Consider the following 27744-nt stretch of genomic DNA (forward strand, 5'->3'; position numbering starts at 1 on the left):
TCATGGCTTTAAATGAGCCACAGATTCAGATTTAAAATTTTATAATTAGAGAAAGCTTTTCTAGTTTATAACTCATTTTTCCCACTGACTTCTTCTTGGTTTATTTCACAGGTTCAAGGGGCTCAAGCCGACTATTATCCTTCTCTCCCGAGGAATTTCCGACGCTGAAAGCAGCTGGCGAGCAGGACAAGGTTGGCAAAGAAAAGGGCGTCTTAGATCTGTCGTATGGGCCAGGACCAAGCCTCCGCCCGCAGAGTAAGTTATTAAGATTCCCTGTATCTGACCACTCATTAAAGCAGCAGTGTTTTTTCTTCATTATGTCTTTCTTCCCTGTGTGAGTTTCTCTCCAGTGGCCAAAGCCAAAAGGGTCCCCGGATGCCTGTGGCGAGCCTGTGGCTTTTACTGGATTCTGTCATCCCTGGGCTAGTTGCCTCTCTTCTGTCATTTTAGGAACAGAGGAGGAATATTAGTTCAAAGAAGCTAATGGAAAACCTAGAATTACATGCCCTTTCTGGCAGACAAATGTTAATTTCTTTGTAGTCATGCTTTTCATAGACAAAGGGTCAGGTGATTGGGTTACTGATCCTAGTAATGGTCTGTGCTACTATTTCCCTTCTATCTTTTTCTTTTTTTTTTCTTTAATGTTCTCTCAAAGGGATTGGGAAAGATACGACAAAGGGCCACATGGCATATCATGCTCTTCCTGTTTTAGGCAGAAGACCTAAAAATATAAGCACCTGCTTTTTTTTTTAGGATTTAATTCAAAGATTCTAAAGTGATTTATTCATTTGCCAGTTTAAGTGGTTAAGCTGCTTTTATTCTAATGTACTAGTTAGCTATCTCTCACTCCTTCTCTCTCCTGGCTTTGAGGTGTGATAGAACTGCCTTCACTTTGAATCAGGTGTTTGAACTGTATAGTTAAAATGGGGAATTTCTAGACTGAGTAACTAGAAGTTTGAATTTGAGTCTCACTTCTGCCTTTTAATTAATTTTGTGACCTTGGATACTCAAGTCTATTTTCTCACTTATAAAATAAGTATTGAATTAGAAGATCTGTGAGGTCCCTTCCAGTTCTCAAATTTTTCTAATTCCTTGGATTTTCTTACTAATTGAATAGAGGATGAATTGCTATTATCTCTATCTGCAGTAATCTCAACTATATCTCTCTGGCAAACTATCAGCAAGACCATGAATCAGTGATGGTAACTATACTTATATTGTATAGGAAGCAGTGCATGCCGTGACAATTTTGGTTGTGTGGTAATTAATATTACTGTTATGAGCGTACTATGTACCAGGCTGAAGTTCAGGTAGTACTGACTTAGCTGTGGCTACTGACTGACTCTTAAAAGACTGAGTAGGAATCAACAGTGTGGCCTGGCTGCCAAAAATATGTTATGTAGTTTTATTTTACATTAATATGAAGATTTTAAAATTTGTTTTGTTGATTTTTTAAAATATCTCACTGTCACTTTCTAATCATTCTTCCCCTGTTCCCTTAATAAAAATTAAAACACAATTAATACTGTACTTGTAGACTCCTGCCTTCATTCAGAGGAAGGAAATCTACTTCTAGTCCCCTGGAACTGGGGTTCCAGTAGTAAAATGACTGGTCTTTGGTCATTTTACTAATCTGAATTCTTTTCTCTTTTAGTGTAATTTTTTTTCCTTTTTTAAAAAAGTAATAATCCAAAAATGTACTGCTCTTTTAGTTCTCTCCAATTCTAGAACCTACCCTAATTAGTTCTTGAGCACTAAATTTACATTACTAATTAACATCCTATAGAACATTTCAAACTGGATATACTACAGGCACTTCAAACTCAACATGATCAAAATGGAAATATGGCACTTATCATTCTTTCTCTAAAATCCATACTTCTGCTGAATTTCCCTATTACTGTTAATCCCTATTATTATCAATATTACCATCATCTTTCTTTTTACTTGGATTTGCAAGTGTTATCTTTGATTCCTTACTCTCCTTTATCCACATATCAAAGCAATTGGAATTGTCTAGACATTTCTGTTACTTTAACAACTCTCCTGTGATTTTCCTTTTCTCCCCTGACATAGCTACCACCTTAGCATAGATCCTCATTATCTCTTGCTTGCACTGTTGCCATAGTTTCCTAATTGATGTCCCTTGCCTCATCCCTCTTTCTATTTCAATCCATTTTCTACATGGCTGAAAGTGATTTTCCCAAAGTGTTCTTCTGACCTCCTTATCTCATTCAGTAACTGAAAATTCTTAGGCTTTAGTGTAGTTCCTGGCAGCTAGAAAGTGCTTAATAAATACTTAGTGATTGATCAGTTTCCTGTCACCTTTCTGATCAAATATAAACTGTTATTTAAAATTCTTCACAGTGTGATCCAGTCCTACCTATTGCTTCTCCCCACATCGGGTTCCAAGCCTATTAGTCTATTTGCTAATCTCCACAGAGGATACTCATATTTCCTATCTCCATGCCTTTGCATGGGTTAGCCCCTGTTTCTAGACTGTTCTGCTTCCTGACTTCTACGTTTTAGAATATTTGGCTTTGAGATGGCACAAGCATTCCCCTCGATAAAAAGCCTTTCTTTGTCTTTGTCGTTCTTTTAGTGTCTCCCTGTTGCTTTGTATGTTTTACAGTTAGTTGCCCATATATGAATAAGGTGTCTCCTATTAGAAATTCATTATGGAAAGAGCCTGTTTCATGTTTTTATTTGTAACCCCAGTGCCTTACATAGTACTCAGAAATATATAGGGCCATGATAAAAGGTTTTATTGATTGTGTTTTCTTTCTTCTGCATAACTGATAAAAAAAATTTTATCTTTTTCATAATTCTTACAGTCATCATTTCTTAAGATACAATAAACGATTATTTTCACATAACACTTTCTTCAGCCATTTCCAAATTGATTAGTAACACCTTTGGTTCTAATTTTCTGCTACTATAAAAAGTCTTTTATGCATATTTTGGTATGTGTATGACCTTTTTGTTTTTCATATTCTTAGAATATTATGCTCAGCAGAGTAGGTAACATAGAAGGTATGAGTAATTCTGTAACTTTTTATGTAATTTCAGTTGTGGACTTAAACCTCATTTCTTCATTTTTTTTATGAAGGTTTTCCTCTTTCTTCAGTAGTATGTCTTGTTTTGTTCAGTAATTTGTTTTGTTAGTACAAAAACTTTTTAATTTTATAGATTCAAAATTAACCTCTTAAAGAATGTTTACTTCTATTCTTTGTTTGGTTAAGAATTTTAGACATTGTTATGAACAGAGCTTATTGGGAATATGACAGCCAATTTTAAATGGCAGAACTGTTGCTTGGAAAAAAAATTGAATTATAACTTAAAAGGACAGAACAAGGATCAGTGATGGTAATGTTAAAAGAGAGGCAGATTGAAGCTTTAATAGAACTTTCCAAAAACTAGAGCTGTATCAAAATGAATGGTTTTCTTTGTGAGGTTACAAATTTAATAGTCACTTCAGTTCTGAAACTGAATGAATAATTGACTGATATATAGATTATAAACTCCTTATTTTATTTCATTTGTATTTTTTTTCTCTAGCATTTACCACAGTGCCTGGAATACAGCAGGGTTTTAAAAAATTGGTTTTTTGGTTGTTGTAAAATAGAGAAGGGGGTATGGGAGGGAGTAGGTACTTAGATGGCCCCTCACATATGCTAGGAATTGTGCTAAGCACATTTACAAATACTATCATCCGAGACTCACCATAGTCTTTAGAGGTAGATGATGTTATTATTCCTACTTTACATTTGAGGAAAATGAAGCATTCTGAGGGTCAATGACTTGCCCAAGGTCTCCCAGTCCTGAAGGTTTATACCCTGTCTGAATGCAATTTTCCCTACCTCCAGGCCTGGGGCTGCCGCCATTGGGCCTCCAGCTGACTTTGGTTCCCAGTAAAGTAGACTCCTGTGAATTAGAAGTTTAGAGTACATGGTCAAGGCTTAGATTTTTTTCCTAGAGATTGTATAATTATTCTCAGAAGATATGTAGACTCTTTAGAGCTTCTTTTTCAGACCAAGTATTTAGTAGGGGCTAATCGGCAAGAGTTAATCACTTGGAACCAGAGAATCTGAGGTAGACTTCTATCTACTAACACCTCTTTGTCCTTGGACAAGTAGTTTAAGTTTCCTTAGGTCTCAGATTCTTTTTTTAAATTTTTTTTTGGCTGAGGCAGTTGGAGTTAAGTGACTTGCCCAGGGTCACATAGCTAGTAAGGGTTAAGTGTCTGAGGTCAAATTTGAACTCAGATCTCCTTCACATCAGGGCTGGTGCTGTATCTATCCACTGTGCCACCTAGCTGCTCTGAGGTCTCAGATTCTTATAAAATATCTCTGTTAGACTAGATGATCTCTGAAATTCACTCTAGCTTAAAATCCCGAAATATTTATAGAATTGGTTGAGATATGAGAAATTCTACATTTCAGGAACATATTATGTTTTGGTGCCCTTTAATAAGGAGTTATTTAAAAAGAATTCTTTTAGGATGAATGTTGGAAACTATCTTTGCATATATTTTGAAAAATTAAAAGCTATTATTAAAGAAAAAATATATTTTAGCTTGATTCGATTGATTTTTAATCTGTAACTCTGTTTCCCAGTAGCTCTTAATGCAAAATGAAATGATGCTATTTGGTAGCAGTGTGTTAGCAAAATCATATAGTGAAATGCTGTTAACCACTTTTTAAAAATTTCAATTACTTCTGACTGGAGACTAATTTGTTTTTATACCTGCTTTAATTTATTTGGAGGGCTAGTTCTTTGGGCCTGTGCTGCTCTATATATTTGGACCAGGACCATTTGGCAGTATTTCTCATTTTCTGTTGCCAGCTGAAATGCCCTTTAGAGAGGCCCATTTATTCATACTCATGTGATAGATATCTGCTTGACCCAATTCAGCTTGATTCCTCAATTTATACATATATATATATATTTTTTTTTATTGAAAGAGGGGGTCCCTTTGACCTTCATAACCTCATACCGCTCCTTCCCCCTCCCTCCTTTTTTTGCCCCCTTTTAATTTCCAGATGTGACGAGCTGGAGGGAGGGCGGTGGGCGGAACATAACCTCTGCCACATCTCTGACCGCCTCCCCGACTGAGCCGGGCAGCAAGAACTCGAGTACAGGAGATGGAGCCCCCTCCTCGACATGTACCAGCGATTCTAAGGAGCCTTCTCTCCGCCCGGCTCAGCCTGTCCGAAAAGGGGCTTCACAGTTCATGGGAAATGTATACCACCCACCTACATACCATGACATGCTTCCTGCTTTTGTAAGTCCTAAGTGTGTAAAATTTTTCTTGGAAGTTGGATTGTGTCCAGCAGACCTTAGCTCAGATGGCTGATTCTTTTGCATATTATCCAAAGCCTTCTATCCAGATGTATAATTTTAAAGGTTTCCATCCTTTTGTATTTTCCTACTATTTAATTATTTCAGCACTGGTTTTTCAGTATAAAAAAAAAAGTTGGTATTCCCCAAGACAGTCTCATTCCTATTTTTTAAACTTGCAGCAGGAAAGAAATGAAGGGGTGGGGGATAATACAGTTTGGGGATGATTAATTAGAAAAGCTAAGGGTACCCTACTGTTGTCTTCCTTAATTGTTTTTTTCTAGGCAAGTCAGATTTGACAAGAATCATCTATTTTGTATATTATTTGAAAACCTGTTTACCAATATTGTGTTTCAGATGTGTTCCCAGCAGTCACCAGAGACCCAGGGTACAGTGGAACGAGGGTCTTTTCCTCTTCCTCAACTACGCCTAGAACCTCGAGTTCCTTTTAGACAGTACCAGATGAATGACCAAGATGGGTAAGATACCATATTTGATATGTGAAAACATAAGGCAAATGTAGTTTTATTTAAGAGTGTAATGAATATAGACAGTTTAAAGATTGAAAGCCATTTGGGTTATATTGAGTTTTGATATGCTAATTGTATAATGGACAAAGGACACTGAGTTTTAATTATAAGGCATTGGATAAGTTGTTCCAAAGTTACATGTTTCCTCAGGATGCCAGGCGCAATGAATGATGGTCCTTATATTCACCTATGAAATAAAGGCCTTTCTTTCTGTTACATGAAAATAAGTTAAAGGAGGGGTATAGGGAGGGATTTTAAGTATTGTATATTCCCTTGAACCTTTTAATCATGGAGAATTAAAACAGAAGGAAAAAAACTGAATATCATTTATTTTTCTCCAGTCTGTGTGACTGGATTATACAATATCATCATTCTTCTACAATATTGTCTTCTCCTTTCCAATAGGAAAGAAAACAGAATGGGAATGTCCCGCCCAATACGCCCTATAAGACAGCTAGGGGAACGGGCTCCACGACCCACCATTATCAATGCTGAAAACCTCAAAGGGCTTGATGAACTTGATACTGATGCAGATGATGGTTGGGCAGGTATGAACTTTGATTGCTTGATTGTTTTTCAAATGACTGCTTGAAAAAGTAGGAATAATAGTAAATCACATGTATTCTCTGTGTTCTTGATAGGGTTATTGAATTTTTGTATACTTTTTGGCATGTTTTTCCCCTTGGCTTGGAAGTGAAGGGGAAAGGGATAGAGGAGCTTTGAGAGTTTACATTTTATTGCAACAGAACTGGGGTTTCTTTTTGTGCAGTTGTCTTTCATGATAGTTTTTGAAGTTAGGTGGGCTTCTTTTTGTGTATGGGGTAGACTGGGTTTTGCGTTTCAGAGTAATGGGAACTTTCAGAATGTGACTTTATCTGTAACACTGGGGGGGTCTTTTTTATGGTTTGGCTTAGCAACTGATTTGGAAGGCTAGCCTTTTGTTCCCCCACCACATTGGAAAGATGCTGAATTTCTCTTCTTGTGTTGTTTCCTCCTTGGTCCTCCTGTTGCTGTAGGACTTCATGATGAAGTAGATTACTCAGAGAAACTGAAATTTAGTGAAGATGAGGAAGAGGAAGAGGCTCTTAAGGATGGAAGGCAGAAGTGGTAAGAAGTCTCTGTTTGGCTTGGTTTCTCTAATAGCAACTGTCCAGACTTGAGGATACTTAAAATAAACTATCCTGTAGTTTATCTATAGTTAAAGATTTATCCTATAAATCCTAGTGTAATGCCTCATCATGGCATGGAAGGTTTTTGAAGGCTATCACTAAATCATAAATTCTGGCAGGTTCTTTTATTTTGGAAAGACTTCTGGAGTCCTAGCAACACTCCCATGTTTTGCTTTTTGAGAACCAATCTGTATAAGTATGGTGAAGGTCATTAACATTAGAATTGAATTCTTTGGTTGCAGCAGCCAGTGAAACATATAGATTCAAAATAGCCAGTCTTGACATTTTCAAAGGAAACAAAAGCAGAAAAAAAAAGGAAGATGCAACTAAGTGAAGGAATAGTTTATAGGTTCTTCTTAGGAAATGTATAGAGGAAAGGATATCAGTAAGAAGACCAAAAGGTCATGAAACTTCCTCATGTAGAAATACTCATTGTCTGTGCCATGTGGAGAGCCAAAGGCAGTGTTGTATTAGGATATAGAAATTCACTTACAAGATCTAAAGAGAAGAATAGCAGATGATGAGTACTGTTGTCCCATAAAACAGTGAGAAGCAGTAAAGGGAGAAAAAAAAATTTATTGTGAAAGGTCCAACTGAGCAAAGACAATCCACACTTAAGAATAAAATTGTAAAAGTATGATGACAGAGATGAAAACTATATATCCTATAAATATCTTAAAACCAAATTTACGTCTTTCTCCCCAGTCCTTGTCTTCATAAATTCCATCTTATTGTCAAAGTCACCACCATACTCAGTCTCCAGGGTAGAAACCTTAGGGGTCATCTTTGACTCCTCATTCTTACCTCATCCCCAGTCTGTTGTGCTATCATGCTAATATAGACTGTCATCACCTCACACCTGAACTATTGCAATAATTTATTCATTGGTGATCTTTCCTCAGTTCTCTTCTCCACAATAATCCATCCTTCACTCTGCTGTCATATTGATCTTCTTAAAGTAGATCTGACCATATTGTACATTTCCCAGTCTACCATTTCATAAACTTCCAGGATTAGGATTTTTAGGCTTTTTTTATTTTTGGCTTTAGAGTTCAAAGCCTTCCTTATCTTGGCTCCCTTCTGTCATTTTAGTCTTCTGTTACCTTGCTTCCTCCCTCTGTGTAGTCTACTGTGGAGTGACACTAGTTTCTTTTCTATCCTACATTGCATCTCCCAACATTGGGTATTTTCATTTGCTTTTCCCCAATTCTGGACAACTCTTGCTCCTTGTCTGTCTCTACTTTTGATTTTCTTCAAGTATCAGCTAAAGTTCCATCTGCTGCAAGAACCTGTTTTTGTATTCCCTTCCCACCCACCTCAATGCTGATGCCTTTCTGCTCTTGATATTTCCTTTGGTTTGTCCTATGTATATTTTGTTAGGGCATAATTGTTTTTATGTTGTCTTCCCATTAAGAGGGTGTTATCAGTCTCTTTTTTTCTTTCCTCTTTTCTCAACCCTCTTTTTCAGTCTAATCATTCGATATCTTTTTGCTTTACCTTCACAAATACTGCTTTCATTCATCATTAATCTCCCTTGTTATACAGCCTTAACACTTGTTCAGGGTCTTTTGGTTTCTTTTCTGAATAGTTGTTGATAGCTTTTTAAGCTCCCTTTTCCATTCTTCACACAGTTGCCAGATAGGTATTCCTAAGACAAAAAAATCTGACAGCATCACTTCCTTACTCAAAAACTCTTATTGTTATTGCTCAGTTGTTTGAGTCTTTTTTTGACTCCATTGCGGTTTTCTAGGCAAAGACATTGGGTTGATTTGTCTTTTTTTTTCTCAGCTCATTTTACAGATAAGGAAACTGAGGCAGAGTTAAATAAATGACTTGCCCTGGGTCACACAGTTAATAAATATATGAGGCTGAATTTGAATTCAGTTCTTTCTGACTTTAGGTTTGCCACTTCTTCCACTGCACTACTTAGCTGAGTAGATTTTTGTTACTCTTGGAATAAAATATAACATCCTCAGCTTGGCATTGAAAGTTCTCCAAAATCAAGTTCCCACTTATGTTTCCAGTATTATTTTATTACTTTTCTTCACCCCATCTTTTTTTAGTCTAACTAGCTTCTTAAAGTATTGTAGTTCCCATGCATCACATCTTTTTCCATGCTTTGGCATGGTATAAATTTTTTCCCCTCTTCAAGTTAGTTATTAGTGTTATCTCTTCCTATTTATGTTCTCTCCTCCCCTTCCTTTTCTCCTAATTTCTTAGTATTTTCTTTATATTGATTTAATCATGTACAAATTAGGTTCCCTCACTAATACAGAAGGCTAGGATAGGGGTTTTTCTCTTCTTAGTACTTTTACACTTAGTAGACTACTTTTAATAAAAGTTGGTTGAATTAAATGATATTTTAGTCTTAGATCAGCCACTGGAGGGACTGGAAATATATTTATATGCACAGGTTGTACAATTGTGAAGGGCTTTGAGAGGACAATATCCAAGGTGTAGGAGGGCAGAATAAGATTTTATTGTTATTAAAGAAAACCAGAATGAGAAAATAAATACTGACTCATCTGCCTACTTTTCTAATCAAAATTTTTAAGAGAATAGAACACAGAGTACTGATGGAAAACTGTAAAGAATAAACAGTATTTATTTACTGTTTATTGACTTATGTTTATGTGATATGATCAACAAAAACCATTACCTTAAAGGTGTTTTAAACACAAGATATGCATGTCTCCTGTGCATATCAAAGTCATACAAAATGTTAATCATACAAAAAAAGAAGACAAAAATCATGAAAAATGGCAAACTTTCGCAATTGTTAATGTCAATTGAAGCATAAAACTGATTGTTGAATACTTAACAGAGCTGAACATAGAGAGGGTTCTTCAGAATCTTGGTTGAAGAATCCCCTCCTTATAGTATCAAGTCTCTTAAGGTAATTCTGTTTATGAGTGACACTGCATTGATTACATCAAACTCAGAACATGTTGAACTTCTTAAACAGAGACCCAAGATTTTGGCCTAACTATGCACATAGGCATCACTACGTGGATTTAGAGTATTATCTACGACACAACAAGTAGTTTTTGTTACACAACCAATATGTGAAATAGGCACTGCAGTTTTGAATTGGGTTCATGGTCAGAAAGGAATAACATAAAGAGGGAAGGGAAGCAGGAGTGTAGGCTGGATTGTTAGGTAGCAAAGTTCCCCCACATCACATCTTTGGGGAGAATTTTCCAATTCTTTTAATAATCTCAAGTCTGTCCTGGAAACAAAGTCCTCATTTTTCTTCTAACTCCCTCTTTTTTTCCTTTTTAAGAAAAAATTATTTTCAATTCCAAGTTCTCAGCACCCTCTTCTCCCTCCAACCCTTTCTCCACCCATTGTGAAATCAAGATATATCATACCTATTATACATATGAAATCCTACAAAACATTTCCACATTAGCTATGTTGTGGGATTGAGGGGAAAAAAGGGGGAGTAGAGACAAGAAAACTAAAGAAAAAATATACCCTATACTCAGAATTCATCAGTTCTCCCTCTAGAATGCTTTAAAATTGTCGTGGATCACTCCCTTGTTTTTAAGCCCTTTAAAAATTCTGATACCTTTCTATAGACTTAGGTGAATTGTGTATTGAGATTGGAAATCAAAATCTTCTAATTGTGATATCAGATTGAAGTAGAAATTCAATCCTGAAGGCTGCTTTGTTGATTACATTTTAATCTAGTTTGGTTACATCAGAGTTGTCATCCTCTGCCCTAAAATGACATTCTATTATTCTTTTGTGTTTAACTTAAAATCTGCAGAAGAAAATAATGACCTGTTTTTGCATATTTAGACTGATTTCTAGAACCATAGCAAACTGTCTTCAACTAGAAAACACTCTGTTATAGTGAAAAGAATACTGGATTTTGAGTCAGAGGACCTTATTTGAATCACAGCTCTTCCATTTGTTACCTTTATAATTTTGAACAAGTCAGTTTACCTCTCCAAAACTGTTTCCTCATCTTTAAAATAAAGAAATTAGATTGGAGCCCTAAGGTCCTTTCTAACTCTAAATTCTCTGATTGATGATGGCTTCTATGGATTTTAAGTGAAAGTCTAATTAGTTGTGAGTAATCTTTACTCCCACTAGATTTTAGCTTTTTTCCTTCATTATGACCTAGTGATGTTAGTGACTTTGTAGGGATTTGTTGGACTTCTCAGATGAAGTTGGTTAGAAGGACCAGAATTTGTTTAAAATGATTGAAAGAATTAATCTTAAAAGGAATTTTGTTATAGGAACAATTGGGATCCAAGGAGACAGCGGCAGTTGTCACTGAGTTCTGCAGACAGTGCGGATGCCAAGCATACCCTGGATGAAGGAAAGAACTGGAGTGAATCTATGGGCATATCTCGGGCCATCCGTAAGGTGCTAGAGCCTCAACCACCTTCTAGGAAGCTGAATAGTTGGACCCCAACTCCTGAATATCAGGTATGTTGTATGCTTATGAGATCTGTGTCTTACCATTCAAGTAAGAAAACATATAAATCTCCATTGATAAGAACAAGATTCATAGTTGAACCATAGATAAACCATAGAACATTTAATTAATCAGAAGATATAGTTTTATTTTCACTAAATTCTATTGTACACAAATTGTATTATTTTTGATGTCGTTTGGAACTAGTTATTTCAAAGAATTCTATTGTAAATATTTTTATAATTGTGTTTTGTTCTCTCATGTGGAATTCTAGATTTGATTATGTTTTATTAGTTTCACATGAATGGCTCATTAACAATTTAAGTAATAGGAAATATAAGAGAAGGCTTATATGTAATCATCTTATGGTAGCCTGCTTGAATTAATTTTTGTATTTTGTGAATAATTACTTCCATATGTTGCTTTAACATCTTCAGACTTGATTTACATTTATTTATCTTTTGAGCTTTACAACATCTCTGAATCTAGGTATCATCCTGATTTTGGAGATTAAATTGAATGAGTATTATATTGTTATCTTCTAAATAATTAATACTTCTTGCCAAACTTATGATGTGATGAATATCTTAGTCCAGGTAGTGTCAGAATTTATAAAATAATATCCATTTTTTGTTTGTATTTGAGCACTGATAGGCCAGGAAATTACTCTTCACCAGCCAAACTTTGTAACCCATCTGCACTCACATCTTCAGTGAGAAATCCTCAGATTTTCCTATTTTATCTTCAGTAGTCAAAGTAGCTATTATAGTTTGGTTAAGGTTGCAGTTTCTTTTGATAGAGTAGGAATCAATTTAATTTTTGTATAATGAAAATGAATTTTATAGTTTTATTGTGGAGTTGTAAACTTGGAGGATTATCTATTTGTAAAAGGCTATAGGAATTGAGTAGTTTGGTGCCTAAAGAATGGTGAAGGAATGGAACCTTGGCTCTGTGCTCTAGTAGTCTAAGCTTCCTAGTGTCTGGATTTGTCACCTGTGGCTCTTTTTGCTCCAGAAAGTAAGTTGGGAGGCATAAGCTCCACTTTTGTGGGGCTAAGACTTGTAATTTTTGTTGTTTTTTGAAGTAGTATTTCATCATAGGCTCTCTTGTTTTGACAGAAACCTTCAATGAATAACACACTCCGGCAGCAGTCTGTGGAAGACAAGGAAGATAAGCTGCCCCCACGGCAAAAGTTTGTCCCCTCGGAAATCTCTGAGGCTGTGGAGAGAGCCCGAAGACGCCGGGAGGAAGAGGAGCGTCGGGCTCGGGAGGAGAGGTTGGCTGCCTGCGCTGCCAAGCTCAAACAGTTAGATCAGAAGTGCAAGCAAGCCCAAAAGGCCAGTGAGGCACAGAAACACCCAGACACTGAAGCCCCCCGATCCCCCGCCCCGGAGAAAAGTTCCCCGCAGGAGAATGGCCACACTTTCCACAAAGGTATGAACTGTTCCTCAGCTATGTAACTCCAACAGCTTCATCACTCATCAGGTAATTCCATGGAGTTGGTAAATGTAAAATTTTTTTATAATTACATAGCAACAATCTCTGATGATCTTGAAGCATATTATAAGCAATATCTTTGTTTCACAATATTTTTTCAAAAAAAGTTTGGGTGAAGTTTTGTAGGCCAAAGTTTATTTTCCGGTGTGTGTTTTTTTTTAATTGGAAAAACTATTACCCTGAGAATTAAACTTGCTTACGGTTAAGTGGTTTTATTAGTAGAGATGGGAGAAATTGACACTTGCTTTTAGATTTGATGCTACTGCTATGGCCAGGCCAGGAATTTTCTTATTGTCATTTGACTTTGATAGCAAATACTTTATATTTGAAAGAGGAGTGTTCCTTAGCAATAACTATCTATAGCCGGGGCAAAGGAAAAGACATTTTAGGGGCCAAATGAGTTTTGTTCAGTCCTGAATTTAAAAGCTTGAAAGATTATGTGAATATTCTCGTATAGTTAAATTCTTTCTAATTTATTAAAGTCACATCATAAAATTTTTCTCTTAATGATTTTAGCTAAAAAGAGAGAACAATGTATATGGATAGAACAATTTGAACATTGAAAGTTGATGCCTGACATCACGTTTCAGTGCTTTTGTGAAGTGACAGTATAAATTCTTTCAGGGCTTTTGTGAAGTGACAGTATAAATTCTTCTATGTTTTGCTCTGCAGCAACACCTGAGTTACATGCCCAGGAATCTCCTGCCACTTATAATGAAGAAGAGTCAGCTATCCCTTCTGCTGTGATTCAGAGCAGCAGTGATGAAGAGCTCAGAGAATCCACATCTCCTACACAAGAATTCAACAAATACCAAAAATCACTTCCCCCTAGATTTCAGCGCCAACAACAGCAGCAACAGGTAAAGACAGTAAGCATTTAAAAGAATCTTCCAAAACAAAACAAAGCAGCAATTTCAATTTCCTTCTCCTTTTGTCCTTGCTGAACAGTAATTTTAAGAGTTGGGCAATTAAAATGGAGACAGTGATAGATCATAATATGCTTATTACTTACTAAAAATAAGGGAGACTTTTGGATGAAATTTGAAACTTTTTAGTCTCTTCTGTTTTCTCTTTAGTTAAAAGACAGTGTGCTTGGTTATCCGTATGTAAGTGAAAGAGTATACTTAAAACCCTAAAGACTAATTCTTGTGTCAAAGTAGTATCCTTTGGGTGCTCCAAATTAAAAGACTACTTTTGTTTATCACTGTCTCTGTTCCCTTTTAGTGTTCACACCCCAAAGTATATCCCATTGTGCTTGAAGTTTTTAGGTCTCTTGAAGAGTAACTATAGAAATTTAAACCCAAAGTCTTCAGGAACTTTCACCTAATGCCTGCACTTTGTACAGGAACAGATAACTTGTTGAGTTTTTTGGTGTACTTTCTGAAATTGGAAATTTAGTAAGGTAAATTCATGAAACAAGGGGTCTCATTATGTTATTTGTATAGCTTTATTTAAATAGCACATTACTAACAGTGACTAAAGTTACCCCTTAACTGAAAGGTGGGATGGACCAGCACCAGGCTGAAAGCGATAAATAGACGAACTGAAAAATTCCAGTAAACAAGCTGTGTTCTTAGCTTCTCCGAGGACATTTGCGGTTGGGACATGAAGACCTCTGCTGAGTTCTCATGTCTTGCTTCTATTTTTGAAAGAAGGAAAACAGTCATCATGTCTGTTATGATTAATGCATTAACCAGTTATCAGATTATCCTAAAAAATAAGTTTTGCTAGAGCATCCAAGATCATTAGATATGCTATATTTCTTGAGAATTTATGGGATGTGCTGTTTATGCATATTGACCCTCAGCCACCTTCTTTTCCATATGGAATCTACTGTATCTTCATGCAATATTAGCAGGCAGTTTAGGTGGCCTTTTCTGTTTTTATTTGGGGAGGGTTGTGTTGAAGGCATGTTGAATAAAGTTGCATTAACATGTCCTACGACATGGCTCTCTTCAATAATGAGATGATTCAAACCAGTTCCAATTGTTCAGTAATGAAGAGAGCCATCTACACCCAGAGAGAGAACTATGGGAACTGAGTGTGGAGCACAATGTAGCATTTTCATTCTTTCAATTACTGTTTGCTTGCATTTTTGTTTTCCTTCTCAGGTTTTTTTTTTTTTTTCTTTCTAGATCAGATTTTTCTTGTGCAGCAAGATAACTGTATAAATATGTATACATGTATTGGATTTAACATATATCTTAACATATTTAACATGTATTGGACTGCTTGCCATCTAGGGTAGGGTGTGGGGGGAAAGAGGGGAAAAGTTGGAACAGAAGGTTTTGCAATTGTCAATGCTGAAAAAATTACCCATGCATATGTGTTGTAAATAAAAGGCTTTAATAAAAAATAAAATAAAATAAAAAGATAAGATGGAAAGGAAGATCAGGAGGAAAAAAAAAACATGTCCTACTAGCAAGGATCATATGCATGTTGAATTGATTCAAGTTTGATTTTTTTTCAACATAAACAACTAACTGTTGGACTTATGGAACAAAATAGGATAAAGAAGAAATAAACTCTCTTTGTGGCAAATCCCTTGATTTTTTAACTTACACTGATTCGTTTCAAAGATTGGATACTGCTCAGTTCTAGACATCAGATTGCATTTGAATAAATACTGTGCTGTGTTGTATTGCAGGAACATGTCTATTTCTGTGGTTTGATGATATAAAGCAATTTTCACTTTGGGAAGTTTTTACATCCATATAAATTGTGGCCATTTATGGCCATGAAGGCTAGCACTCCTGGGTTTCCATAGTCATTTCCTGCTTTTATTTTCCTGTTCCATATGGGATACTGCTTTGTTTAGTTCTTGCTCTCTCAAAACTCTGGCATCTGTTTGATCAGCAATGGAAGATCATGCCTGTGGGTGGGTGCTTTCAGTTCTCAACATCTTGTACCTTACCAAATTAATTTTCCTTCTTGATCAGGAACAGCTGTACAAGTTGCAACACTGGCAGCAGCAACAGCAGGTTTATCCTCCACCTTCCCATTCCCACCCTCAGCGCACCTTTTACCCACATCACCCTCAGATGCTAGGATTTGATCCCCGTTGGATGATGATGCCCCCTTACATGGATCCACGAATACCTCCAGCTCGAACCCCTGTTGACTTTTACCCTTCAGCTCTACATCCTTCAGGTAAGAATTTTCTGATTGTAATCTAACCCAGGATTAGTCAACTGGCCAGATTCTTTTTATCATTTAAAAAAAAGTAATATTCTCCCCTTTGCTCACCTATAGGTTTTTGGATGTGTGGAGGATAAGTTTAAGTTCTTAGAACTTTTTTTACGTACATTTTTAGAATGTATACCTTGGTGTAGATAGTCTTGGCTGACTCAAGTCTGATTAGTGAGAAACTTTAGCTCCCCCAAAGTTAAGTGACTATAAACCAAACTGGTCAATGTATTTTATCAGTGATTTTATCTTAATCTACTTAGGTGTGTGTGGGAAGAATCTCATCTTTCCCTTCTCCCTGCTAATTTCCCTAAACTGAGGAAACCTTTTGACTTTTTAAGGCTCTTTCAAGTTTCTAGAACCTTTTATTTTGTGGTGGATGATGGCTAGGTAAGAGTAGAGCCTGGGAAATGCCAAAGTAGGTTATCGTTTACCCAAGGCAGGCTTTTGGGAGCATAATTCGCTTTTCTTAGTTCTTTAGCAGTGAAAGAGAACTAATATTCGACTCCCTTTAGTTCTCCATCATAAAACCATTTCATTTCTTTGAAAGTTATCTCTGATGTATTGCTGGTATTCGTTGTGAATAATAAGCTTTGTAGATCAGTCACTGATGAGTGGCAGCATTCCCATTCCTTTTTCCATTTTTCTATTTCTTGACTGTTCTCTCCAGTTAACTGGTAGGATTCCATATCCACTTCCTTTTTCTTCCTTAAGGAAGAGATTGCACCAGTCCCTACTGTGCAGCGGAGTTCTTAATAAGATTATAGTTATCAGTTCTTTGCTATCTTTAGGAATGATGAAACCAATGATGCCACAGGACTCCATCAATGGGACTGGCTGTCACTCTGAGGAACAGAACTGTCCACCCCCAGTCCAGGAAAGAAAAACTGCGTCAATGGAGCCTGCTCCTGTGTGGAGCCAAGAGAGCTATGTGACAATTCAGAACAAGGGGTATTCTCTCCCAAACCCAAAGCAAAATGACCCAACTTTGACAGTTGAAGGAGTACATGTCAGGTGAGAGGCTGTGGGATGCCACTGACCTACTAGGGTTTAACTGAGGATGATTCTCCAAGTCCCTGCTTACGAGATAAAAATCAGGGTTCAGTGAGAGATGATGCTAGTGAGGTGAAGGGGAACAGTGGACCTCTTTATGTAACCTTAGGGGAAGAAAGGGTGATAAGGGGCTTTTGGACATCTGCATTTTCTTTTGGATACTTTTTTTGTGAGAGAATTCTAACTATTGGCAGAATTGAAAGCCAACCAGAAATTCTTGCTAACTAAAGGGAAGCAGTAACAAGTGCTGCCTTACTCTCATGCATTAGTACCTCAAGACCTTTTTAGAGCGGGTGGGTCAAGGCCGCCAGTCGACAAAGTTGAGGAAATCAATGCTGATTACCCAGTGTACTCATAGAGTTCAGCTTACTCTTGCTTTTTCCCTAAGTTCATTATGTTTCCAGGATGATACATTGTGTCTCCCAGGGCTATGAATTCCTCAGTGTTGTGGATTCTAAAGACAGTGACAGATAAATTACTCAGACATTCTGACTTGTGGGTTTGTGATTACTTTGTTTAAAGATAGAGAATGATCTTGATGCTTGTAATTTAAAATACCAAACGTTTTCCTCCTCTTTTGGAACTATATTCAGAATGGAAGTCTGGAACCAGATTCGAATCACATTTATTGTTTTGTTTTGTTTTTTTTTTCCTGGTTCCTTTTCAGGAATGAAAGCTCTTACTCTGCCTCAGCTGGAAGGTCAGGAGGTATAAGTGCCCAGCATGATCTCTTTGAGGAGAGAGGAGATGAGTACTTAAATGCTTTTGACAAGAAGGCCCAAACAGACTTTGACAGCTGTGTCTCTTCTCAAAGAATAGGCCAGGAGCTTTTGTTTTCACCCCAGGAAAATGTACAGGAGGCAGTTGCTTCTGGGGTTCACCACACAAATCTCAGGTGCTCCCCATTGGAGTCTGACTTTGTCTCAAGTGATAAAAAAACAGAATATAGCAGTTGGGATGTTGGACATCAGCAAAAGTCCTCTGACACAACTAACAACCTGGAAGAAGAGGTTACTAAGGAGGGACAATCCTTCAACTCTGACCCATGGAAAAAGGAGGGGAATGTCAACAAACAGCCAGCCTCAGAGACAGAATGGGTCCCTGAGAACCGAAACACTAATAACCAGCAACAGGAACAAATCGGGAGGACCCGAAGATCTGGTCCTATTAAGAAACCTGTCTTGAAGGCTCTCAAGGTTGAAGAAAAGGAGAAGGAGCTAGAGAAAATTAAGCAGGAAGTGGGAGAAGATAAATTCCATCAAGCCAAAGAGAAGGAGCCTCTCCATAAAACTGAGAATGATGGGAATAAAGAGGGAGATTCTGCATCGGTCAACTCTTCACATTCCTTGCTGGTTCAGAAGGGCTCCTCCCAAACTAGCTTTGGCCATGAGCCCGAGAAATTAGAGGAAGAAGACAAACCTGATAAGGCCTGGGAGACTAAGGTGTCAAGGGAGTCCAGTGATCTTCCTCCAACAAAGAGGAACAACTGGATTTTTATAGATGAAGAACAAGCTTTTGGAGGCAGAGGTCAAAATAGAGGCCGCGGCAGAGGTTTCAGAGAATTCACTTTCCGAGGTCGGGGTACTGGTGGAAGTAGTGGCAGTGTTTGTGGGAGTGGTGGTATCATTGGTGGGAGAGGAATATATAATAACCAAAGAAGTACCCGAGGGCGAAGTCTTCGGGAGTTCAATCAGTCCGAAGACTTCTCTCGAGGCAAGCCCCGACGCAGAATTGCCAGCGAGACACACAGTGAGGGCTCTGAATATGAAGAACTTCCTAAACGACGCCGACAAAGGGGATCGGATAATGGGAATGAAGGCTCCCATGTGGAAAGAGAGGAAAGTGACTTGAAGAAAGGTGATTACAAAGATTCCTGGCGATCTAACAAGATTTATTCTGATGACCATGGTAGCTTGGATGCTAAGAATAGAGCCCCTCGAGCTTTTGGTCGCGCACTTCCCCCTAGGCTGAGTAACTCTGGGTATGGACGGAGAAACTTTGTGTCAAAGGAATCATCCCATTGGCAGGGCAAAAGTACTGGAGGCTCTTGGCAAGAATACAACAATGGTATGTCCTCAGATACTTTTGGGGCTCGTCGACAAACAGACCGCGACTATATCCAAGATAATTATAAACATTCTGATTCATTCAGTGGGAAAGGCTTTGAAGACAGTCACCTGGATGATAAGAGGTCCTTCTTCCAGGATGATTATGCAGATTCTGAAAATGTGGAAAACCGGCCTTTCCGGAGAAGGCGGCCCCCCAGGCAAGATAAGCCTCCTCGATTTAGGCGCCTCCGACAAGAGCGAGAGTCCTTAGGCCAGTGGGGGACTGATGAGGGACCAAACTTACTTTCTGGTCAGTGGCCAGGAAGGCCAAAGTTGGTTCTGGCAGAAAAAAGCAGCCTGTCTGGTCGGAGAACCCCTGAACTCTCCTACCAGAATTCTTCCGATCATGCCAATGAGGAATGGGAGACTGCCTCTGAGAGCAGTGACTTCAGTGAAAGGCGGGAGCGGCGGGAAGGCGGAGCAGCCGAGGCCGATGCCCAGCTAGATAACTTGTCTGGGTCCAGCCTAGGGGAGAAGAGAGAGCTGGCCAAACGGAGCTTCTCTAGTCAGAGACCCCTAGTAGACAGGCAGAGCCGCAAGATGGAACCTGGAGGATTTGGAGAGAAGTCTGTCAGGCAAGGAAGCAGTGGATCTGCTGCCCGCTATGAGACCCAACAAAATGGAACTCCTTTGAAAGCCAAAAGGTAACAAAACACAAAATCCTTTTGTTTTTTCATGTTTTACAACTGCAAAGAAACGCATGGAGCTTTATCCATAAAGGTAGCTATATCCACCTCTTGATCTGTCTGTGTTTCTACTGTGTGACAGATGGTCCCTAACTCAGTCTAAAGTTGCATACCAGAAAGGCTAACTGCTGAGATCACTTTTCATGGTTTTTTCCTCCATTAACTAAAGGTAATTGTTACTGTTGTGACTAAAACTAAACCATACCCACCCACCCATCCACTCCAGTTATCTTCGAAGATAAAAGTCTAGCATCCTTGCTGGTGTCGTAAGCCCTGCCCAGAGGATCACTGCAAAGAAAGCAGTTTCTCTTTACAAGATAATAAGCAATAGCTAGTTTACCAGATTTCTCTACTCAAAAGCTTCTCTGGTCAGCAGCTCTCTCTGGAGAGGTTTGTAGCATTCTAACTCCACCAAGTCAGCTTTTCTAGGAATCCTGCCTCCCAGCAATAGGAAGGCAAGCGAATTTTCCTTCTGGAATGTTAACGTGATGCAGCAAGGGACAGGAGATAATGAAAGTAACTGTCAGAGTTTGTCTCCAGTATTGCTTCAGAGCCTGCACTGCCTATAGCTCTACAAGCATATCTCTGGTAGAAACTTTGAAGTGGATGTTCTATTTTCAGGGATCACTGCTCCCTTGGGAGAACCTACTGGCTGCTCCTGGCTTGGAAAGATATGGACTGCTTGATTGTTGATTTCCTTTAAATCCCTTCTCTTTATAGGTTTGGGGGAGTGAATACTCTTGAGATCTGTGGAGTAACAATTAATTTAGATGCTAAAGTAGAGTTTATGCTCTCAAATGTTGGTCTAATTTAGCTTTAAATGACCTTAGCTGATGATGTTTGGAAGAATTTCTGCTCTCTGCTCCTTTCCTGGTATTTCTGTATGGTTCTACTAAAGGGAATAGCCAAGAATAGACTATGGTTAGAATTGTAAAATGTGTCCAGAAAGGGCATTTTATTTCTTTAATTCTCTTTTCTTGTGCATCTATGCTGAATTTGATAGGCATATGGTAGAAAAGAGAAGTATTTTTAATTAGGGATAATTGTAGAAATAATTAATAGTAACAATTAACATTCCTATAGCATTATAAAGTTTGTAGAACACTTAATCCAAATATACTCTTAATCCGAAGAGGTAGGTGCTGCTATTAATTCCATTTTACAGATGAAAACACTAAGACAGAGATTGAATTATTTGCCTAGGGCATCATACAGTTAAGTAAATGTCTGAGGTCAAATTTGAATTCATGTCTTCTTGACTTCAAATTTAGCACTCTGTCCATTTTGCAACCTAGCTTTTATAGGACCTATGTCAGAAATATATAATATTTCTGAGTCAGTGTTTAATTTTTTTTTAATATGGTTTTATTTTATTTTTTCTCAATTACATATAAGAATAAATTTTAACTTTTTAAATGATTTTTAAATGAATTTTTTATGATTTCTGAGTCCCAAAATCCTTCCTCACTCCTTGAGAAAATAAGTACTTTAGAATAGATTGTCTATATATATATATGTCATATAAAATTAGCTATATTATAAAAGAGAACAGATACCAAAAAAAAGAGAAAAAAAAAACAAAGTAAAAAAGTCTGCTTCAATCTACATTCAGACCCTATCAGTTAGTTCATAAAGTTTTTAAATAAAACTGTAAGCAAAAGCGAAAACATGGCTAAATTGCCCTACTGTGTGCATGTGTATACCTTCTAAGGTTATTTCTCTTCTGTTGGCATATGGTTTATTGGACCTCATTCATACTCTCTTCCCTTTTCAGGTCTCCAGAAGAGGCTTTACCTGGAGGCGTTGGCAACTCTAACAGTGGGAGCAGTCATTCCACATACAGTCTGGAGCGAGTTGCCCACACCAATTCTGACATTACTGAATCACCAGTGAAAAAGCCAGAGAAAGAATCCAAGTTGGCTGTTCAGCGGGCAGGCGAGAAAGGAGAGGCCCTTCCACAGTTTGACTTAAGTTATGGAAGTGAGTTTCTGATCAGTCTTGGAAATTAGGAAGTGCAGAGAAAATGAAACAAAACAAAACAAAAGCAAGAACTAGGAAATCCTGTGATTTATTTGGTACTCTCTCCCTTCACCTAATGGAAGACTTAGGTATCATTTTTCAGTTAATATTGGATATGGTAAATGAGGGGATGGTATCTCTTTGATGCAGCAAAGATACATGTCAGGAGATCTTTGTCTAGATAGTATAGACTGCTCTTTGATACAATAGCATGAATTAGTATCTGTACTATAAACAAAGATGAGGTCTTAGCAACCTAAGTTACTAACCTAAAAGAGTAACCTTATTGTTTTGAGATGAAGGCATTTTCATTTATGGAAGAACTTTTAATGACTCTAATGGAAAAAAATTTTTCCCTTTCTTATGGAACTGCCACTCAGATACTATCATAGACAATCGGGTTTCAAATCCTGGAGAAGAAAATGAAGTGGGTTCCATGGTGAGTGAAGGATTCATTGAGGTTTTAACTAAAAAGCAACGTCGCCTGTTAGAGGAAGAGCGGAGGAAGAAAGAGCAGGCTGTCCAGGTGAGTAGAGATGGGGAAATGCAGGGGAAGCTAGATGGTGCAGTGGTTAGAGCATTGGTCCTGGAGTCAGGAGAAACCTGAGTTCAACTCCAGCCTCAGACACTTAACACTTAATAGCTGTGTGATCCTGGGCAAGTCACGTGATCCTGGGCAAGTCACTTAATCCCGGTTACCTCTCAAAAGAAAAAAAGAACAGGGTAGGGAATAGGAAGAGGGCAGACAAGCAGTGTGATCCTAAAAAGATAAAGAGAGCAGAGAGTGAATGATAAGATTTTAGATAAGGCAATAGAGTAAAGGCTTCCTATGCCAAGGCTAAGAAGGTGTCTTGCTTCATTTAGTTCCCCAAAATAAATATGTGATAAAGCACAAGTAATATAGCAAGTGAATGTAAAAAGACCAGGGAGTTTTGTGTGAACACTGAATTTCTGTAACTTGCCTAAGATTTTTCCTTTCTTACCTAGTGAGTCTGATAGCATGAATTCAGTTGGTTTTTTAAAAAAATATTTTTGTATTTTCAATTTTTTTTAATTAACAAATTTTAAATTATTACTTAAACAATCTATGTTTTCAAATTAAATGTACAAATCAAGATAATTTTATAAGCAAACCAAAGGTCAGAGTATATTCTTTTTTTTTTTTTCAGACTGAAAATTTTTATTGTGTCATTTATAAAAATAAATTATTATTCTAGCCAAGGGTCTAGACTTTTGATCCCATACAATTCTGTATTCTCTTTTTTTTTTAATTTAAATTTTATTTTATTTAATAATAACTTTGTATTGACAGAATCCATGCCAGGATAATTTTTTTTTACAACATTATCCCTTGCACTCGCTTATGTTTCGTTTTTTTCCCCTCCCTCCCTCCTTCCCCTCCCCCCCCTTCCCCCCAGGATGGCAAGCAGTCCTATATATGTTAAATATGTTGCAGTATATCCTAGATACATGTACTTTCAATTTTTAAAAAATATTTAATATTTTGTTTTTCTCCCAGTTATTTGCAGAAACAGTCTTTAACAATTTTTTTGAAGTTTTGCGTTTCAAATTCATGTTATGAAAGAAAACACAGATAAAAAAGATAAAGAAAGCAAAGAAAAAGTATGCTTTGATCTGCATTCAGATGCCATCAGTTCTTTCTCCGGAGACATAGCACTTTTCAGCATAAGTTCTCATGAATGCAGTTGTACTGCTTGTTTCCATGTTAGATTTTTGATGAAATCATATGAAAAAGAAGGAACTATGACCAAGAATGAGTTGTGTAGAGAGAGGCAGGGAATCTGGATCTTCTGAGCAATCTGAGTTGGAGTTGAACATCATGATGAAATTGACAGGAAGGGCTTGAATTTTGTATTTCTGGCATTTATTTTTTATTACTTTTTAACTCTCTCTTTTCTCAGGTGCCCCCAAAAGGCCGTGCTCTGTCATCACGGATTCCTCCTCGTTTTGCTAAGAAGCACAATAACCTATGTTTAGAGCAAGGGGATGGAGCAGTGCCCAGCAGCAGCTTGGGAACAGAAATCTGGGAGAGTAACAGCCAAGGTGAGCTCAGGAGATCATCTGGTGGGTGGGTTACATCTTACTCTTCTCCTGCACCTGCATGTGGGAAGAATTTGGGCAACTAGTAGGAGCAGAGACAGCTTCTAATGAAGCCTAAGTTTAGATAATATGCTACATTAGACCTTTTTACCAGGGGTACACAAAAGAGCCAGGGTTAAATAAATTTAAAAAAACCCAAAAAACAATTTCTCCTTGGCTACTTTGGTTTAAACAATGGCTTATTAAGGATACTTTATTACCTGGAAAAACTACTCACTGCGCTCAGCATAATAGTTTATGATCTTGATAGGATTTTAGCCAGTGATTTTTTTTCACCTTATTTTAGGAGGGAAATAACAAGGGAGGGAAAAAACACTACTGTTTTCTGTCAAGAGTCTGACATTCTTATACCTACAATATAATATGCCCTTTCCAGCTCTATCTCAGTTATAATATTTAGGCAGTTTTTGATTAGCCTGTTTCATGTGATAGCAAACATAAATTCTGTGCACTTTACTTTAAGAAATAAATGTCTAAGCCAATTGTGTTTCTACATATTACTCTTCTTTGTTCCTGTTGTAAATTTTAATATTTTAGAATCATAATTTTAAAGCTGGAGAAGCATGGATGCCCAGGAAGGCTCTTAACTCTTCATTTTACAGATGGAAGAACTGAGACATAGATGCCATAAATTGTAGGGATAGGACATAAATCCAAGGTCCTCTTAAGTCTGAACTCATTGCTCTTAGTATTCTATATGGTGGCTTGTTTTATTGCTCTGGAAAATATTCACATCATTGAATGACTTTTGATAATGAAAGAAATTTTGAATCCCATATTTATCTTCTGACAAAATATTCCATGATACTCTTAAATTTTAAAATATTAATGCAGAAAAATTAGGGTTTTTTAAAATTTAACATAATTACATAATTAAAAAAAAAATACCAGGTTTACTGAATAGCATACATTTTCTTTTTTCTTTTTTTAAAATTTTTTTTATTGAAGTTTTTTATTTTCAAAACATATGCAAGGATAATTTTTCAACATTAACCCTTGAAAACTCTTATGTTCCCCCACCCCTCCCCTAGATGGCCCATAATCCAATATATATTAAACATGGTAAAAAATATATGTTAAGTCCAATATAGGCTTACATATTTATACAATTATCTTGCTGCATAAGAAAAATCAGATCAAAAAATAAAATATATATGTATATATATTCAATCCACAACAAAAAGAGTGAGTGCTATGTTGTGATTCACCCTCAGTTCCCATAGTTCTCTCTGTGACATAGATGGTTCTCTCCATCACAGGTCTCTTGGAACTGGCCTGAATCATCTCATTATTGAAAAGAGCCAAAGCATACATTTTCTATCAAACTTCTTATGCTACTTCAAAAATACACAGCTCTGTTTACTTAGACTTTTGAGTTGGTGAGCCTCTGTGGTGTGGCTACTGACAATAATTATAGGAGGATATTTTGATTAAATAGGAGGTACTATGCAGCAGAGGCAATAATCCAGAAAACAAGTCTAAAGAACACATTGAGTTAAGGTACCATAACTGAGAGAAACTGAAAATCATGTTCCATGGAGCAAATTAGGTCTCCTGGTTTATATTATATTTGAATTTCTGTTGGGTTTCTGTGTAATGGAATATACTTATACTAACCTACTTGAGAGCCTACAGACCTAAGTTCTTCTAGTTTTGTAGGCTTATGTTCATTTTACTTCAAATTCTCTTACCTTTTTAGCTCTTCCAGTTCAGTCTACCAGCAGTGATTCCTGGAGTAAAGCTGTCAATGCCTTTACCAGTACAGAGTCCAGCTCTACAGAAGTGAGTGGTCCTTCTCTTCCTTATTGTTTTCAGTGCACTTTTGTGAAATTGGCTTTAACTGATTGAGGCTTGCTGCTTCTGTTCTGTTTGGTAATTCTCCCTGAGCTCTACCACCTGAAAAACTTGTGTCTGGAAATAGAGGCAGATTCTGAGTTGATTTGAGTTCTAGCAAACTAGAATTCAGAATCGGCTTTGCAGTCTTTATTTGTGGTGCTTTTCATATTAAAGAAGTATTTCTTTGTGGCTACTTATAGTGGGAAAGAACACTTACATAAAATAAAATAGCACCAGTGAGGTGAGGGGATTGCTAGACATAGAAGTTTCTGTCCTTAAGGACGCTGGAGTTTCTGGTTTGGGTCATAAGTGAAATGAGATTGGCAGCCTCAGTTTAAGGACCATCTAGTTATGAAAATAGAATGGGGTTAGTGCTTTTGGTAATCTCTCTGGAGATGTTGGGTATTAATAGTAGGTGACTTAGAGATCTAGATGGGCAAGGAGTACAGTGAGGTGTTTGGGGTTAATTAAAAGATCTTCTCTCCCTTCTATCCTAATTATAAATATATACCTCCCCCTTGCATTTTTGCTTTATGTTTAAGTTTGATGGGGCATAAGAATCTTAACCCATTTTGTGCTTTGCATAGCAGGGTTTTAAAAGCAGCCAGGGAGATAGTGGCATTGACTTGAGTGCAGAGTCTCGGGAGTCTTCTGCGACCTCCTCCCAGAGAAGTTCCCCCTATGGCACTCTCAAACCAGAGGAGATGAATGGGCCTGGCTTGGCGGAACCCAAATCTGATTGCCAGAAGGAGCAGGCTCAGAAGCAGTCTGAGAAAAAGGTAACTTGCATTTGATAGCCCAATCTGAGAATAAAATGGACATTTGTTTTCCTGGGGGTTATGTAGAAGTGAGAGTGTGGGCTTTTCTGGGTTTTGTTTCTTAGCCTCTTTGCTTTTCCCTTAAGGATTCAGAGCAAGGTTCAGGACAGAACAAGGAGCACAAGCCTGGACCCATCGGCAACGAGCGCTCTCTGAAAAACAGAAAGGGCTCTGAGGGTGGCGAGCGGCTGGAAGGGAATGTCCCACCAGTTAATGGGGTGGAAATTCATGTGGATTCCGTGTTGCCTGTTCCACCCATTGAATTTGGAGTCAATCCTAAAGTGAGGATTTTGTTTTTTTGCTCTTCATTTCTTATTTTGGGGGTGGGAGTTTGGTAGTTTGTAAACTTGATATAAGGATAAAATGGTATTCTTCTGGAAATTAGAAGAATGAGGGATACTTCAAGATGGAAAGGAGAGAAGATCACAATCAAGTTTAAATAGCATGAATTCTAGGTAGAATTAAATTGCCTAATAGATTTCATTATTGACACAAACCAGGTTCTCAGAATTATTTTATCATAAGAATATTCACTGTCTCCTTCAGGAGAGCAAATAAGAATGGGAGCAGGTAAAAATTCCTGAACTCTATACCTTCATGTGAGCCTTTAGAAAACATGTCATTTTGTTGAGCGCAGGGTGAATGTTTGGCTGAATATGTGGCTCTTTGTTCAATGCTTCTTAGTGGATTTTTCGGTTTGCTGAGTTTGGAAATCAGTTATAATTTTTTAATGTCCCTAAAGCATGGTCCTGGGATGGTCTGAGTGGGATGAATGTTTCCTTCTTTCAGGACTCTGATTTCAGCTTGCCTCCTGGTTCTGCTTCCAGTACTGCAGCAAACCCAGTTGTCAAACTGCAGGATGCCTTGGCCAGTAATGTAAGTAATAACCCATCTCCTTCTGACTTCTAGTAATCTACCTATCATAGTTTGGATGGTAAGAATGCAGAAAAAA

General features: G+C 37.5%; 1 protein-coding gene across 8 annotated transcripts in view; it reads left to right on the forward strand.

Moving 5' to 3' along the window:
• The window catches only part of PRRC2B (proline rich coiled-coil 2B), a 132693-nt gene that overhangs the window by 91238 nt on the left and 13711 nt on the right, over nucleotides 1–27744 (forward strand). For all 8 annotated transcript variants that reach the window (XM_051980207.1, XM_051980205.1, XM_051980209.1 and 5 more), the window contains exons 6-23: nucleotides 112–255; nucleotides 5043–5284; nucleotides 5698–5819; nucleotides 6276–6418; nucleotides 6887–6977; nucleotides 11287–11479; nucleotides 12587–12902; nucleotides 13638–13825; nucleotides 15905–16115; nucleotides 16943–17165; nucleotides 17872–19956; nucleotides 21773–21978; nucleotides 22398–22543; nucleotides 23940–24081; nucleotides 25838–25920; nucleotides 26565–26753; nucleotides 26879–27073; nucleotides 27582–27668. In XM_051980207.1, the coding sequence (XP_051836167.1) occupies nucleotides 112–255; nucleotides 5043–5284; nucleotides 5698–5819; nucleotides 6276–6418; nucleotides 6887–6977; nucleotides 11287–11479; nucleotides 12587–12902; nucleotides 13638–13825; nucleotides 15905–16115; nucleotides 16943–17165; nucleotides 17872–19956; nucleotides 21773–21978; nucleotides 22398–22543; nucleotides 23940–24081; nucleotides 25838–25920; nucleotides 26565–26753; nucleotides 26879–27073; nucleotides 27582–27668 (5006 nt within the window). The remainder of the gene's footprint in view (nucleotides 1–111; nucleotides 256–5042; nucleotides 5285–5697; nucleotides 5820–6275; nucleotides 6419–6886; nucleotides 6978–11286; nucleotides 11480–12586; nucleotides 12903–13637; nucleotides 13826–15904; nucleotides 16116–16942; nucleotides 17166–17871; nucleotides 19957–21772; nucleotides 21979–22397; nucleotides 22544–23939; nucleotides 24082–25837; nucleotides 25921–26564; nucleotides 26754–26878; nucleotides 27074–27581; nucleotides 27669–27744) is intronic.

The sequence above is a fragment of the Antechinus flavipes genome, chromosome 2, assembly GCF_016432865.1.
Source record: "Antechinus flavipes isolate AdamAnt ecotype Samford, QLD, Australia chromosome 2, AdamAnt_v2, whole genome shotgun sequence".
NCBI classification, from domain to species: domain Eukaryota; kingdom Metazoa; phylum Chordata; class Mammalia; order Dasyuromorphia; family Dasyuridae; genus Antechinus; species Antechinus flavipes.